The following is a 14,556-nucleotide window of genomic DNA, read 5'->3' as shown; positions in this document are numbered from 1 at the left end:
AAAATGTTTTATTTTTGTTTTGGGTTTTTTCCACACATAATTACTGTGAATTGAAAAAACAGTTTTATGGTAACATTTTGACGACGGAGCTGCCAGTTTTTTTTTAATGTAAAATCTACGGTCTTTGTTTTTACAGTGCTTTACTGTAAATTTAACAAATTTTTACCATTTTTATTTTTTGGGTAAAATGTTGACAACTGAGCTGCCAGATTGTTTGTTTTTTTACCATAAAATATTCTGTTTCTTTTTACAATGCATATCTGTGAAATTAAAAAAACAAAACAAAACAAAAACGGTAACATTTTTATTTTTATGGTAAAATTCTGAGTGAACTGCCTTTTTTTTTTTTTTTACCGTGAAATCTACGGTCGTTTTTTCTTAACAGAAGATTACCTTAAATTGAAAAACCGTACCACTTTTATTTTTACGGTAAAAAAGAAAAATGGTAAAAATTTCACAATAACATTTTTATTTTTATGGTAAGATTCTGCCGACTGAGCTGCCAGGTTTTTTTTTACCGTAAAATTTACATTGTTTTTTTATTTTGTTCACAGAGAATTGCAATATATACAAAATGGTACCACTTTGATTTTTACGGTAAAAAAAATGGTACAAATTTTACATTAAAATATTCTGTTGTTTTTTTTTACACATAATGACTGTCAATTGAAAAAACAGTACCATATTTATATTTATGGTAACATTTTGACGAAGGAGCTGACAGGTTTTTTTTTTACGTTAAATCTACGGTCTTTGGTTTTACAGTGCTTTACTGTGAATTGAAATTTCTTTTTACCATTTTGGTTTTTTGGGTAAAATGTTGACAATTGAGCTGCCAGTTTGTTTGTTTTTTACCAAAAAATCTTCGGTTTCTTTTTATAATGCATATCTGTAAAATATTTTTTTTTTTTTAAAAACGGTAAAATTTTTATTTTATGGTAAAATTCTGAGTGAACTGCCTTTTTTTAAATTTTTTACGTGAAATCTACGGTCGTTTTTTTCTTAACAGAGCATTACCGTAAATGGAAAAACCGTACAACTTTTATTTTTACGGTTTGAAAGAAAAATTGTAAAAATCTCACTTTATAAAAAAACAGTACAATTTTTATTTTTATGGTAAAATTCTGACTGATCTGCCAGTTGTTTTTTACCGTAAAATTTACGTTTTTGTGTGTGTTTTGTTTCACAGAGAATTGCAGTATATTAAATATGGTACCACTTTAATTTTTACGGTAAAATTAAAAAAAAAAAAGTTACATTAAAATATATATATATATATTTTTTACACATAATTACTGTGAATTGAAAAAACAGTGCCAATTTTATATTTATGGTAACATTTTGACGACAGAGCTGCCAGTTTTTTATTTACGTAAAATGTACAGTCTTTGTTTTTACAGTGCTTTACTGTAAATTGTAAAAATATTTACCATTTTTATTTTTTGGTAAAATGTTGACAACTGAGCTGCCAGTTTGTTTCTTTTTTACCATAAAATCTGTAAAAAAGAAAAATGATAAAAATTTCACTTTAAAAAAAACCCAGAAACATTTTTATTTTTATGGTAAAATTCTGACGACTGAGCTGCCAGTTTTTTTTACCGTAAAATTTACGTATTTTATTTCATTTTTTTCACAGAGAATTGCAGTGTATTAAATATGGTACCACCTTAATTTTTACGGTAAAAATTTTTAAAAAAATTTTACATTAAAATATTTTGTTGGTTTTTTTACACATAATTACTGTGAATTGAAAAAACAGTACCAATTTTATATTTATGGTAACATTTTGACGACGGAGCTGCCAGATTTTTTTTACGTAAAATCTACGGTCTTTGTTTTTACAGTGCTTTACTGTAAATTGTAAAAATATTTACCGTTTTTATTTTTGGGGTAAAATGTTGACAACTGAGCTGCCAGTGTGTTTGTTTTTTACCTTAAAATCTGCAAAAAAGAAAAATTGTAAAAATGTCACTTTAAAAAAAAAAAACAGAAACATTTTTATTTTTATGGTAAAATTCTGATGAGCTGCCAGTTTTTTTACCGTAAAATTTACGTTTTTTGTTTTTTTTCCCCAGAGAATTGCAGTATATTAAATATGGTACCAGCTTAATTTTTACGGTAAAAAAAAATTGTAAAAATTTTACATTAAAACATTTCAGTTTTTTTTTTAACACATAATTACTGTGAATTGTACGGAGCCCCTAAAGGGACATGGGGGAATTATTTTTTTTAATAATTTTTATTTATTTATTTATTTTTTTATTTATTTAAAAAAAAAAAAAAAAACAATAATAATAATTCCCCCATGTCCCTTTAGGGGCTCCGTAGAATTGAAAAAACAGTACCAATTTTATATTTATGGTAACATTTTGACGACGGAGCTGCCAGTTTTTTTTAACGTAAAATCTACTGTCTTTGTTTTTACAGTGCTTTACTGTAAATTGGTACCGATGTTGTTTTTACGCTAAAAGTCTGTCAAACTTTTTGACGTTTTGGTGTCAGGATGCCGACTGAAAGCGTGTTGTTTTTACTTCCAGGAGTCTGAGAAACGTCCGCTGTGGGACAGGCTGGCGCATCATACGAGCTCCGAGCGATACGTCCGCACCTTCGAGCACATGTCCAACTTCTCCGGGACCATCAACGTGACGTATCGCTACCTCGCCGGCGTTCCTCTCCCCAGGAGAAGTAGGTGCCCCGCGTGCAACGCCGCCACTTCCTGTCACTTCGCCCGTAACACTTCCTTGGTCCTCACAGAATACCTGACCATCGGGCTGGCGTCGGTGAAAAGGAAGCGAGGGAACTACCTGCTGGAGACCCTCAAGTCCATCTTCGACCAGTCCAGCTACGAGGAGCTGAAGGAGATCGTGGTGGTGGTCCACCTGGCCGACTTCGACTTGGTCTGGTGCGAGAACTTGGTGCGGGAGATGAGCAGGAAGTTCGGCCACCACGTCATCGCCGGTCGACTCCTGGTGATCCAGGCTCCCGAGGAGCACTACCCGTCCCTGGACGGTCTCAAGAGGAACTACAACGACCCCGAGGACCGAGTGCGCTTCCGCTCCAAGCAGAACGTGGACTACGCCTTCCTGCTCAACTTCTGCGCCAACCTGTCGGACTTCTACCTGATGCTGGAGGACGACGTGCGCTGCTCCCGCAACTTCCCCACGGCCCTGAAGAAGGTGATCGCCTCCAGGGAAGGTTCCTACTGGGTGACGCTGGAGTTCTCCAAGCTGGGCTACATCGGGAAGCTCTACCACTCCGGGGACCTGCCCCGCCTGGCCCGCTTCCTGCTTATGTTCTACCAGGAGATGCCGTGCGACTGGCTCCTGGGCCACTTCCGGGGTCTGCTGGCCCAGAAGGACGTGATCCGCTTCAAGCCCTCGCTCTTCCAGCACATGGGCTACTACTCGTCCTACCAAGGAGACGTGAACAAGCTGAAGGACGACGACTTTGAGGAGGACTCGCTGGACATACCCGACAACCCTCCGGCCAGCCTCCACACCAACATCGACGTCTTCGAGAACTACGCCGCCGCCAAGGCCTACAGCACTGTGGACGAGTACTTCTGGGGGAAGCCTCCGTCCACCGGGGACTTCTTCGTCGTGGTCTTCAACAAGTCGGCCAGGATCCGCAGGATCCAGGTGGTCACGGGCACGGAGGAGCGCCGGAGCGAAATCCTTCACCGCGGCGCCCTGGAGGTGGGTCAGAGGAGCGTGCGCGGCAAGCAGGGCAGGCAGTGCTCGTCCTACATCACGCTGGGGGAGTTTAAAGACGGGAAGATCGAGGCCGTCGACGTGGACCGCAAGATCGGTTTCGACATCGAGTGCGTGCGAATCGTGGTGACGGCTGCTCAGAAGGAATGGATCATCATCAGAACTATCAGTCTATGGACCGCTCAGCCTTGATCCCTCCTGTCTTTGTTCTGCCATGCCTTCAGGCGTTTTATTCAGAACCGTTGATATTTTCTCGGCTTCACACGTGCAATTTGGTTTTCTATCATTTCTCCCCCGAGGTGTTTGGGCCACGGGGAAAGACCCAGGACGCGTTGGAGAGACTATCGCTGTGTCTCAATTCAGGGTCTGCATCCGTCGAAGGGCGAATTCGAAGGCCAATTCCATACTTGCCAACCCTCCCGATTTTTCCGGGAGACTCCCGAATTTCAGTGCCACTCCTGAAAATCTCCCTGGCAACCATTCTCCCGAATTTCTCCCGATTTTCACCCGGACAACCGTGATGGCACTGCCTTTAGCGTCCGCTTTTTCACCATACAAACAGCGTGCCGGCACAGTCACATGTTGTATGCGGCTTCTGCATACACACGAAAGTGACTGCAAGGCATACTTGGTCAACAGCCATACAGGTCCCACTGAGGGTGACCGTATAAACAACTTTAACACTGTTACAAATATGCGCCACACTGTGAACCCACACCAAACAAGAATGACAAACACATTTTGGGAGAACATCCGCACCGTAACACAACATAAACACAACAGAACAAATACCCAGAATCCCTTGCATCCCTATCTCTTCCGGGCTACAATATACACCCCCGCTACCACCAAACCCCCCCCCCCCACCTCAACACCCTCCCCCCCTCTCCCCAATCTCACGAATTCGAAGGTCTCAAGGTTGGCAAGTATGCCCAAATCATTCAAATTCGAAGGCTCCTCCAAATGCACCCTCCTTTCCCCTGTATTCGGAGGGTACACCACGACTATCCTTCGTGGGCTACCATATCCCAAGTTCAACCCGGATCTTTTTGACGATGGCGGCAAATATAAGCAGCTGCACCGGCACCGGCAGCGAATACACTTTCAAATGTAAGTATCCTCCGCAGGCTAGACTGTCCCATTTAACAACGGGTGACGCCTCCTTCTGAGGCTGCGTAGGCTGGGGTCCTCCGAAGGATGCAGGCCCTGAATTGGGACACAGCTTATGTTTCCCGGCTGGCCTGGCAAACCCCTCGGGATCCCCGGCAGGGGTAGGCTTCTCTGCTTAGGCTGCTGCCCCCGCAACCGGAACCCTAAATGGAAGAATATGAACGGATCACTTCTCCCATACAGAGTCCAACCTTTGTACTTAATTGTACTAATATAAAAAACAATTTGTTTGTGCTTGTCTGGTGTCTTTTTTTCCTTCAAATGTTTCAATACTGAATAGATTTGTTTGTTTATTCAAAATATTTTTTAAACACGAAACCGTTCGAAAGTAAATTGTGGTTGCGTTCAAATTTGCCCTAAAAAAATCATTTACGTTCCTTTGCTGCCGCCTTGTGGTGATCTCCGTTGATTTTATTTCTCCCCCTAATTTGCTACTGTAATGTTTAATTGCTAAATAATTAATTAAATTTATATTAATACGTACGTACATTGCATACAAAAGAAAGGGCGGTTATTGGACGTGCTAGTTTAGCGTTCTCCCTGATTGGATAAGGATAAGAGTGACAGAGTAACCGACCAATCACATAAGCAGATCTGAACCAAGGCCCGCCTACATGAATCAGATGACTCTACGTCATCACAACGCGACAGCGTCTTGTCAACACAAACAAAACCGAAGCTCGCGGCGCAGCCAAGTGCCGCAGTGGCGAAGTTTGCTTAAAATCATTCCACAAGGTAAACATTTCGGGTTTTTTTTATTATTCCTGTATCACATCACAATTCCACGTTTATTAGTCGCTATCCGAAGGTGAGTCTATCTGCTCGTCGACACAACATTGCAATGCTAACCGTGCTAGCCGTGTCAATGTGTCGTCTTTTAATATTTAACACACAAATCGGTGTGTTCATATACTCTGAACCTAAATACTGTCTTTCTGCCGCTGTGGGTGGTTTTATTTTATTGTTGTTTTACTAATATGCTACATTTTGAAAGTGGTCATTATGTTTTCCGGATTCCCAATATAAACACAGCAATAAATGAACTATATTAATGATTCACTTACAGGTAAACCATAAAGGAGGCGAATAGATACGTGTTAGCTCTGGGTAGTGATGTGCGGCTCGACACTGAATTATCTACACAGCCGATACCAGGTTTGTATGTGCCAAGTATTGGTGACCAAATCAAAATATCGATACTTTTAATGCTATAGTTATTTGAGATATTGCATGTTGTTATTGGGAACTTCAGTTATTGAGATATTGTCTAAATGAAATAAGATTGGAGGGGGGGACTACTTTTTCTTCCGCCTGGGTAAGTACGTAATGCGCTCAGTCGTTTGTTTATATAAGAAAATTGCTGGCAATTAGAATTAGACACCCTCATCCTGGACAATAATAGTCTAAATTTTGGCTTTGTTTGAAAGATTTTTGGATTTAATCTGTATGTAAAAAAGATTGAAAAATAATTCTACCTTTGTACCCTCATTTCAGTGTTGGGACTAACGCGTTACTGTAACGCCGTTACTATCGGCGGTAAATAGTAATCTAACGCGTTATTTTTTATATTCAGTAACTCAGTTACCGTTACTACATGATGCGTTACTGCGTTATTTTTTATGTAGTATCGGCTAGAAACTGAGAAGATCTGAGTGTGTTTTATTGCAGCGCTGCGGAAGAGGCGACAAGGAAGAGGCGTGCTGTCTGTGTGTATGTGTGTCTGTGTGTGGGAGGGGGCGTGTCTGTGTTTACTAACAAGACATCATGGCGAAGCCCGAAGCCGAGTTTCTTAAAATGGAGATATTTTCAGTACCTTTCTTTTGTCGACCACAAAGAAAATAACATTTTAGTTGAATGTAAGTTGTGTCTTGGATCAAAGATCCTATCCTAGCAATTCAAATATGCTGAAACCGCTACAAAAACAACATGCTTTGACGAAGCTAGTAAAGAGACACACACTTCACCTCCACCTCCAACAGCGGCTGGATTTTAACGAGGAACTGCACACTGAAGGTACACACACTCTGTCAATTCTCTTATATACTCTTTCCTTCTAGACTTCTAGAGTGTTTGATTATCACATCACTCTAAATGTTTAGACTATAAAGTTCACAAACATAAAGAGGGATGCTAGTGGGCCAGGCCAATCTTTCCTTTTCTCTAAACTAAGTGGGGAAATGTGTAGAGCATGGGTGTCAAACTCAATTTCACTTGGTCCTTGAGGCGATATCAAATTAACACTAGAGCTGGCCCGCCGATTATATTCAGCTAATTCACTAACTCGTTCGGGACGCTACAAGGTGTGTGTGTGGCGGTGGGGGGGCGGCGGGGTTTGGGGATAGCGGGGGTATATATTGTAGCGTCCCGGACGAGTTAGTGCTGCAAAGGTTTCTGGGTATTTGTTCTGTTGTGTTTATGTTGTGTTACTGTGCGGATGTTCTCCCAAAATGTGTTTGTCATTCTTGTTTGGTGTGGGTTCACAGTGTGCCGTGTATTTCTAACAATGTTAAAGTTGCTTATACGGCCACTCTCAGTGTAAACTGTATCGCTGTTGATGAAGTATGCGTTGCATTTGCGTATGTGTGCGTACAAAAGCCACTCACATCTTGTGACTGGGCCGGCACGTTGTTAGAAGGGATGAAAAGCGGACGTGACGACAGCTCGTAGAGGACGTTAAAAGCAGTGCCTGTAAGTCACGCCTCCAAGACTGTGGAATACGAGATATACTGACTGATGAACACCTTCGTTCAATAATGAAGGTTGCCTCAGCTCAAAGCCTGAGCCCCGACATTAATGAACTAGTATCCAAGAAAAGATGGCAGGTATCTGGCTTGGACACATCAGATTAGATCAGTGTGTTGCAAACTGAGCAATTTAAAGTCCTGAATGGTTGGTTTATTCATTGTTATTTTATTTTCTAATTTCTAATAAAATGGACTCTTATTTAGTAAATACCAATTTTCCTTATGAAAATTCGCACATCTTAAAGTAAATTTTTTTATCCCCAGTTAGAAAAATGAGGTCAGTCGTTGTCTTTTTTTGTTGTTGTTGCCATCACAGCATTCTCGCTCGTCCGTCCGTGTTGATGGGCTCATATTGCCCATCCGGTTTAAAGCTGAAATATTCCCACAACGGGATATTTGGCTTTTGTAATCATATTGTTTTCCTCTTAATTTTTGTTACTTTGCAGACTGTCACTCAAATGCCGGTAATGGCGGAAAAAGAAAAAACTCCGCTTTTTGTCGTTACTCGGGATGTATACAGAGTACCGGTATTTTTTGGTTCCGGTTCCTAATTAGGTTGGTCCATGAGGACCATGAAGATTCTGGACTAACATTACTGCTATCTGTATTTTTTTCTCCGGCTTACGGACGTAATTATGACACGCTGTCACATTCAGTTCAGCTGCTACACATTAAAATCTGCTTGGAATAATGACAAATAAGGAAGCAACACCACACAAAAGTTTGTCACACAACAAAGTCATGCACAATGTGTCAGTTTGAAGTGAACGCACTTTACTCACGAATAGTCACGACGGCGTTTTGTCAACTGTTTTCTCTTAGCGATCCATTAATTCACAGGCCAATATTATATCATATTTCATATATAGTACCGATAAAGACCGGTATCGATAAGGAATATCAGAAATATCAAGCAGCTCCCATGCAAACATGGATAACTGTGGAGAGTGTTTAGCATTTTTTTCCCATCATGCCTTGCAATGGCTTTAAATGGGTGTAATTTCAAATTCTTATGCCGATTGGACGCTATTAATGATATCCACAAAGAGAGCAGGTTGTGTTACGTGTGATCATGTATGTTGAATTTTTTTTCCTGCGTCATGACTAGGGAAGGTTGTTTGGATTGAGTCATACAAGTAGATGCTTTGCACTTGTTTGTCATGACACTTCAAACTGAGTTACTCATGTTGAGCTGTGTTAGAGTTAATTTCGATGATGCATTTATACCACGTGATGCGTCAAAATTTCCGGTTTCTCTTTTCAACAAGTTCGGAAAGGAGTAGGAAGAAGCAGAGCTCATTTAATCCGATCCCTTTACCTTTACATAGCAGTGGCTAACACTTTTGTTCACTTCCTGTTCCCAATATATTCACAATATACTCCATAAGTAATACAAAATAAGGATAAGGAATAATGATAAGGGTATCGTACCGATAAAATCTTAACGATATACATACGTAGCGGTTACGTTATGGCACTAATTCAAACCCTAATTGTCGATTTGATGTCAATTAATCTTGCAGCCCCTAGTATCCTTTTATCATTGGCTTTTCGGAGACACGACATACGCACATAACACATTCAGTGCAGAATAACGCCGTCATTTGTTTCGTTTTGTGATTTTATACTGTGACAGACTTCCACTGTTGACCGGGTTCCATGGACCACCAAGCACAGACATGACTTCGAGCAGGGTTGTGACTTTGTTTATTTTTTCAAATAAACCTTAGTGCAGGTCGCTTTTCAGCCTCCCTCGTCTTCGTCGCTTCCGCTCCTCATGCGCTGCTGCCTCTCCAACTCCTTCTGCTTCCCCGTCGTTCTCGGCTGCCGCCCTTTTACACACTTGGAGGAGATTATATAATGGTGCCCAGGTGGGCGATCCACGCACCTGATAATTGTTACGGCGTCGATCCCGGCGCGCCCCGCCTCGCCGCCATCTTGGAGTTGGCCCCGGCGTGCCCTGCCTCGCTGTCGATCTGCCGGCCACGCCTCCCCACATATACACTTTTACATTTTACCGAACACATTAGGTATATTTGCACAAAGTATTGGACCGGTATCGTTTACTCGGTATTGAATCAGAAAGAAAATCTCTAGGAACAAAGACGCAGCAACATCCAAACAGAAATAATTTGAAACCTAAAAGACGGCAAAACAAAGGTTAAAAAAGGTTGGATATCAAAAACAAAAGCAAACGCCGAAACCACAAACAAACCCTAAAAAACAACTGGGCGGGTGAAACGCTGCTGGTTGACGTAATAAAACGAAATGTAGCCATGCAGGACTTTTGTTTTGAAAGGTGTCTGCGTTTTTGCTTCTCCTTCCAGCAGAAGTGAATGAGGTTGGACCGTCTGCTGCCGTTGTGTTAGCACGCCCGCTGCTGGGATGGGCCAGCAGATCTCGGGTCAGGCGCTGATGACCCGTCTACCTGAGAAGCTGGTGAAACATGCCGGACTGGTGCGGGACAGCGGCTACCTCACCTACGAGGAGTTTCTGGCCAGAGTGGCCGAGCTCAACGACGTGTAAGAAATCACACCGCCGAGCTCTTACTACCTGGCCTGCAATACGAGTCCACCGTTTTGATTCTCAGGACCGCCAAGCTCGCCGCCGGGCAACAGAAGCACCTCCTGTTCGAAGTCCAGCCGGGATCCGACGCCACCGCCCTGTGGAAGGTGGCCGTCAGGGTTGTTTGCACCAAAGTGAGGCCGGGAAACGTTCACTAGTCATTTGGACGCTAGCTAACGCTTCAAACCCCCGCCAGATCAACAAGGACACCGGCATGGTGGAAGCATCGCGCATCATGAACCTCTACCAGTTCATCCACCTGTATCGCGACGTCACCAGTCAGGCTGCTGGGGTGTTGTCCGCAGAAGGCGCCACCGAGGCCTCGTCCGCCCAGCTTCCTGCCGCCGACTCCTGCCAGGCCAGCATGTGGATGGGCAGGTGCGTGTGCATGAATGAAGGCGAATGACGTCCGCCTTTCACTTCCGTTTTCCTCACAGAGTGAAGGAGTTGACCGACGAGGAGGAATGCTGCATCTGTATGGACGGGAAGGCTGACCTCATCCTGCCCTGCGCGCACAGCTTCTGCCAGAAGTGCATCGATAAATGGTAACCAGGAGGAGATCGTGCGGAAGTTGTTTGATTTAAGGATTTGAGAGTAAAAGTCATTTATTTTGTTAGGAAGAGCGTAGTTTACATTATAGACCTGAGATACTGATTTAGGCTCTATAGCAGGGGTGTCCGAACTTTTTGACCGGGCTCAAAAAAATTGTCCGAAAGCCGACTGAATGCTAAGGATTCTTAATAGGACTAGTTCAGGGGTGTCCAAAGTGCGGCCCGGAGGTCCATTTGCGGCCCGCAGCTAATTGTTCACCGGCCCGCCACACATTATGGAAATGCTATTGCAAAAATAAATAAAAAACATTAAAAAAAAGTAGAATGAGGTGAAATCTAACTAGAAAAAGTTGCAATGTTGACACAAAGCTGCCATGCAGGCTGTTCTTTTTTCTTTTGTCTATCTTTATTTTTCTTTTTTTTGCCATTGCTCAAAAAAAACAATGTTATAATGAATTATTGACCTATTCAAGGCTCCAATTATTTCACTTTAAAAATGTTTATGTGAAAAATATTGCATATATTGTGTGGTTGCCATACAAAAACATCAACGTTTTCTTTGACGAAAGAGCACAAAACTAACAAAATAATAGTTCAAACGTAAAATTGACGAATATATCTGAAGTTGATCTCGTAACTTAAGTGTTGAAAGTAAAAAAAACTAATACAAATGTATCACTTTATGAGTGGGGCACCTTTTAGATCCTACATATATTTAATGGGATTTTATTTATCGTTTCACTGTGATTACTCAAAAATAACAATGAAATAATATCAACGGTGTCCTGCATTATTGATGTTTTTAAGGCTCTAATTACTTCATATCAAACATTGCTTTCTGAAGGTTTTGGGCAGTGGGGGAAATAATGCATATTTCAGTTTTATTATAAAAAACAAAGTTGTCTTGACAGAAAAGGCATAAAACCTTTTTGGTTTTTTAAATTTTATATTAACCTGAAGTTGATATACTGTAGAGATTTACTGTAAGCGTTAAATAAATAAAAACAATAATAATTTGACTTGTTTTTAACATTTTAATGACTTAGACCCTTTATGGTCCCCGGGAGCCCAAAGGTAAAAAAAAAAAAGGTCACTGCAGGCTTTAATTTTTCCGTTTGCGGCCCTCAGTGGAAAAAGTTTGGACACCCCTGGACTAGTTGTTAAAGATCCCTAAATATTCAGCACAACAATTAATTGGGGTTGGAGATGTCCTCTTGGGTGGGGTGGAGTTAGGCAATAATCACGTGGTGCCACCAGTACAACACATCTTCAGTTGTGTTCCCCGACGTCATTGGGCGTTTCGGCCATTTATCACAAGACACCCTCTGCCGAGGTTGGCCCACCACAGGCTGATCAGACCTGGGTGTGTGTCGCATGGTGGCACCACGTGGTTATTTGGCAGCCCATGCTGCATCCCTGCGCTTCAGCCACAGCCAGTGACTGCCCCGTTCTGCTGCGCTGGCAAGTTCTTTAACAGCCTTGCGTTCGGCCTGTCCTCTGATTCCTACTTCTTTCAGGAGCCTTGTGGTGGAACTGGCTAAAAAAAAAAAAAAAAAAGGTAAAAATGTCACTTTAAAATATTCATTTTTTTTTTTTTTACACATAATTACTGTAAATTGAAAAAACAGCGCCAATTTTATATTTATGGTAAAATTTTTACTACGGAGCTGACAGTTTTTTTTTAATGTAAAATCTACGATCTTTGTTTTCACAGTGCTTTAATGTAAATTGGCAATTTTTAGGCAAAAATTCTGTCAAACTTTTTGATGTTTTGGTGTTCCAGCGCACTTCTCTGCCAAAGTCACTTGGTGCCCTTACAATTGATCAGAAAACTCCAAAAACCCTTAACTTTAGCAACCATATTGATACAAAATTAAACATTTAAAAAAGTAAAATCCACTTATATCATCAAAGGTGCAGAGGAGAGAAAGGAGCAGACAGGGGGGGAAGAAGGGAGTGGGCGTGTGTAGGTAAAAATTTCACTTTAAAATATTCAGTTTGGTTTTTTAACACATAATTACTGTAAATTAAAAATAAGGTACCATTTTAATTTTTTTGGTAAAATTTTGACAACTGATCTGCCAGTTTTATTTATTTATTTATTTTTTTACCATAAAATCTAAGATTTTTTTATACTGCACTTCTGTGAGAAAAACGGTAACATTTTTATTTTTATGCTAAAATTCTGACGACTGAGCTGATGTTTTTTTTAACTGTAAAATTTACGTTTTTGTTTTTTTTTACAGGTAAATTCCAATATATTAAGAAATAGTACTACTTTAATTTTTACGGTAAAAAATGGTAAATTACTGTAAATTGACAAAGAATGGTACTATTCTTATTTTTATGGTAAAATTCTGACGACTGAGCTGCCGGTTTTTTTTACCGTGAAATCCACGGCCGTTTTTTTCCCCCAGAGTATTACTGTAAAGTGAAAAACCGTACCACTTTTATTTTTAAGGTAAAAAGAAAAAAAGGTAAACATTTATTTTTTTACACATAATTACCGTACTGTAAATTCAAAAAACAGTACCAATTTTATATTAATGGTAACATTTTGACGACGGATCTGCCTGTTTTTTTTAATGTAAAATCTACGATCTTTGTTTTCACAGTGCTTTACTGTAAATTTGTACCATTATTTTTAAGCTAAAATTCTGTCAAATTTTTTTATGTTTTGGTGTTCGAGCACATGTCCAACTGTCCTGTATGCGCTTCCCTGCCAAAGTCACTTGGTGCCCTTACAATTGATCAGAATACTCCAAAAACCCTTAACTTTAGCAACCATATTGATACAAAATTAAACATTTAAAAAAGTAAAATCCACTTACATCGGCGTGTGTGTTCTCTTGGAAGAGGCGCCGCTGAACGAGAGTTAGTCTTCTCCTCTGCTGTAAATTAGGTCCGCTTTGGCATCTCTTTCCTGAAAAGTCAGTTCTCGTCGCAATTAAAAACTGGTTGCATGAAGCCTGCTTCTTCAGTTTCTTCAGTACAAGCAAGCACAAAATTGCTGCCAGCGGGAGACAAAATTAATACTTGGTCAACAGCCATACAGCTCACACTGAGGGTGAACGTATAAACAACTTTAACACTGTTACAAATATGCGCCACACTGTGAACCCACACCAAACAAGAATGACAAACACATTTCGGGAGAACATCGGCACATGAAACAAAACATAAACACAACAGAACAAATACCCAGAACCCCTTGCAGCACTAACTCTTCCGGGACGCTACAATATACCCCTACTCCCACCCCCACACCTCAACCCCAACCATGCCCACCTCAACATCCTCATGCTCTCTCAGGAAGAGCATGTCCCAAATTCCAAGCTGCTGTTTTGAGGCATGTTAAAAAAAATAATGCACTTTGTGACTTCAATAATAAATATGGCAGTGCCATGTTGGCATTTTTTTCCCATAACTTGAGTTGATTTATTTTGGAAAACCTTGTTACATTGTTTAATGCATCCAGCGGGGCATCACAACAAAATTAGGCATAATAATGTGTTAATTCCACGACTGTATATATCGGTATCGGTTGATATCGGAATCGTAATTAAGAGTTGGACAATATCGGAATATCGGATATCTGCAAAAAAGCCATTATCGGACATCTCTATTGATTAGCGATAATTATCAATTCGATAATTAGAGTGCACCTCTAATATCAGCCGTAATCTGAAACGATATCGCCCTCCTTTTCTCCGTTCTTGTGACAAAGTAGGAATAGTACACAGCAAATTTGGAAACATCCACATGAAATAAAGTGATTCTAAAACTAACGAACATTTAACACACCGATACCTACCC

At 40.7% G+C, this 14,556-nt stretch overlaps 2 protein-coding genes across 8 annotated transcripts in view; both read left to right on the top strand.

The window, feature by feature from the left end:
- The window catches only part of LOC133645808 (alpha-1,3-mannosyl-glycoprotein 4-beta-N-acetylglucosaminyltransferase C-like), a 48,489-nt gene extending 43,424 nt beyond the window's left edge, over positions 1–5,065 (top strand). For all 3 annotated transcript variants that reach the window (XM_062040691.1, XM_062040693.1, XM_062040692.1), the window contains 2 exons: positions 2,538–2,685; positions 2,755–5,065. In XM_062040691.1, coding sequence (XP_061896675.1) covers positions 2,538–2,685; positions 2,755–3,902 — 1,296 coding nt within the window. In that variant the 3' untranslated portion in view covers positions 3,903–5,065. The remainder of the gene's footprint in view (positions 1–2,537; positions 2,686–2,754) is intronic.
- A 455-nt stretch (positions 5,066–5,520) lies between these two features.
- rnf141 (ring finger protein 141) overlaps positions 5,521–14,556 on the top strand; it is a 37,044-nt gene continuing 28,008 nt past the window's right edge. For 3 of the 5 annotated variants that reach the window (XR_009825384.1, XM_062042850.1, XM_062042848.1), the window contains exons 1-5: positions 5,521–5,615; positions 9,955–10,146; positions 10,215–10,323; positions 10,386–10,567; positions 10,627–10,734. Coding sequence is in view for 4 of the 5 variants with exons in the window: in XM_062042850.1 (XP_061898834.1) it covers positions 10,010–10,146; positions 10,215–10,323; positions 10,386–10,567; positions 10,627–10,734 (536 nt within the window). In the remaining variant the exon portion in view is untranslated. Of the gene's footprint in view, positions 5,689–9,951; positions 10,147–10,214; positions 10,324–10,385; positions 10,568–10,626; positions 10,735–14,556 lie in introns of all 5 variants that reach the window. The other 2 variants (XM_062042852.1, XM_062042851.1) reach the window with 2 other exon arrangements.

This window comes from Entelurus aequoreus, linkage group LG03, assembly GCF_033978785.1.
Source record: "Entelurus aequoreus isolate RoL-2023_Sb linkage group LG03, RoL_Eaeq_v1.1, whole genome shotgun sequence".
In the NCBI taxonomy this organism is placed as follows: domain Eukaryota; kingdom Metazoa; phylum Chordata; class Actinopteri; order Syngnathiformes; family Syngnathidae; genus Entelurus; species Entelurus aequoreus.
Note: the sequence above shows the minus strand (reverse complement) of the source record. Positions and strands in the feature narration are given on the sequence as shown.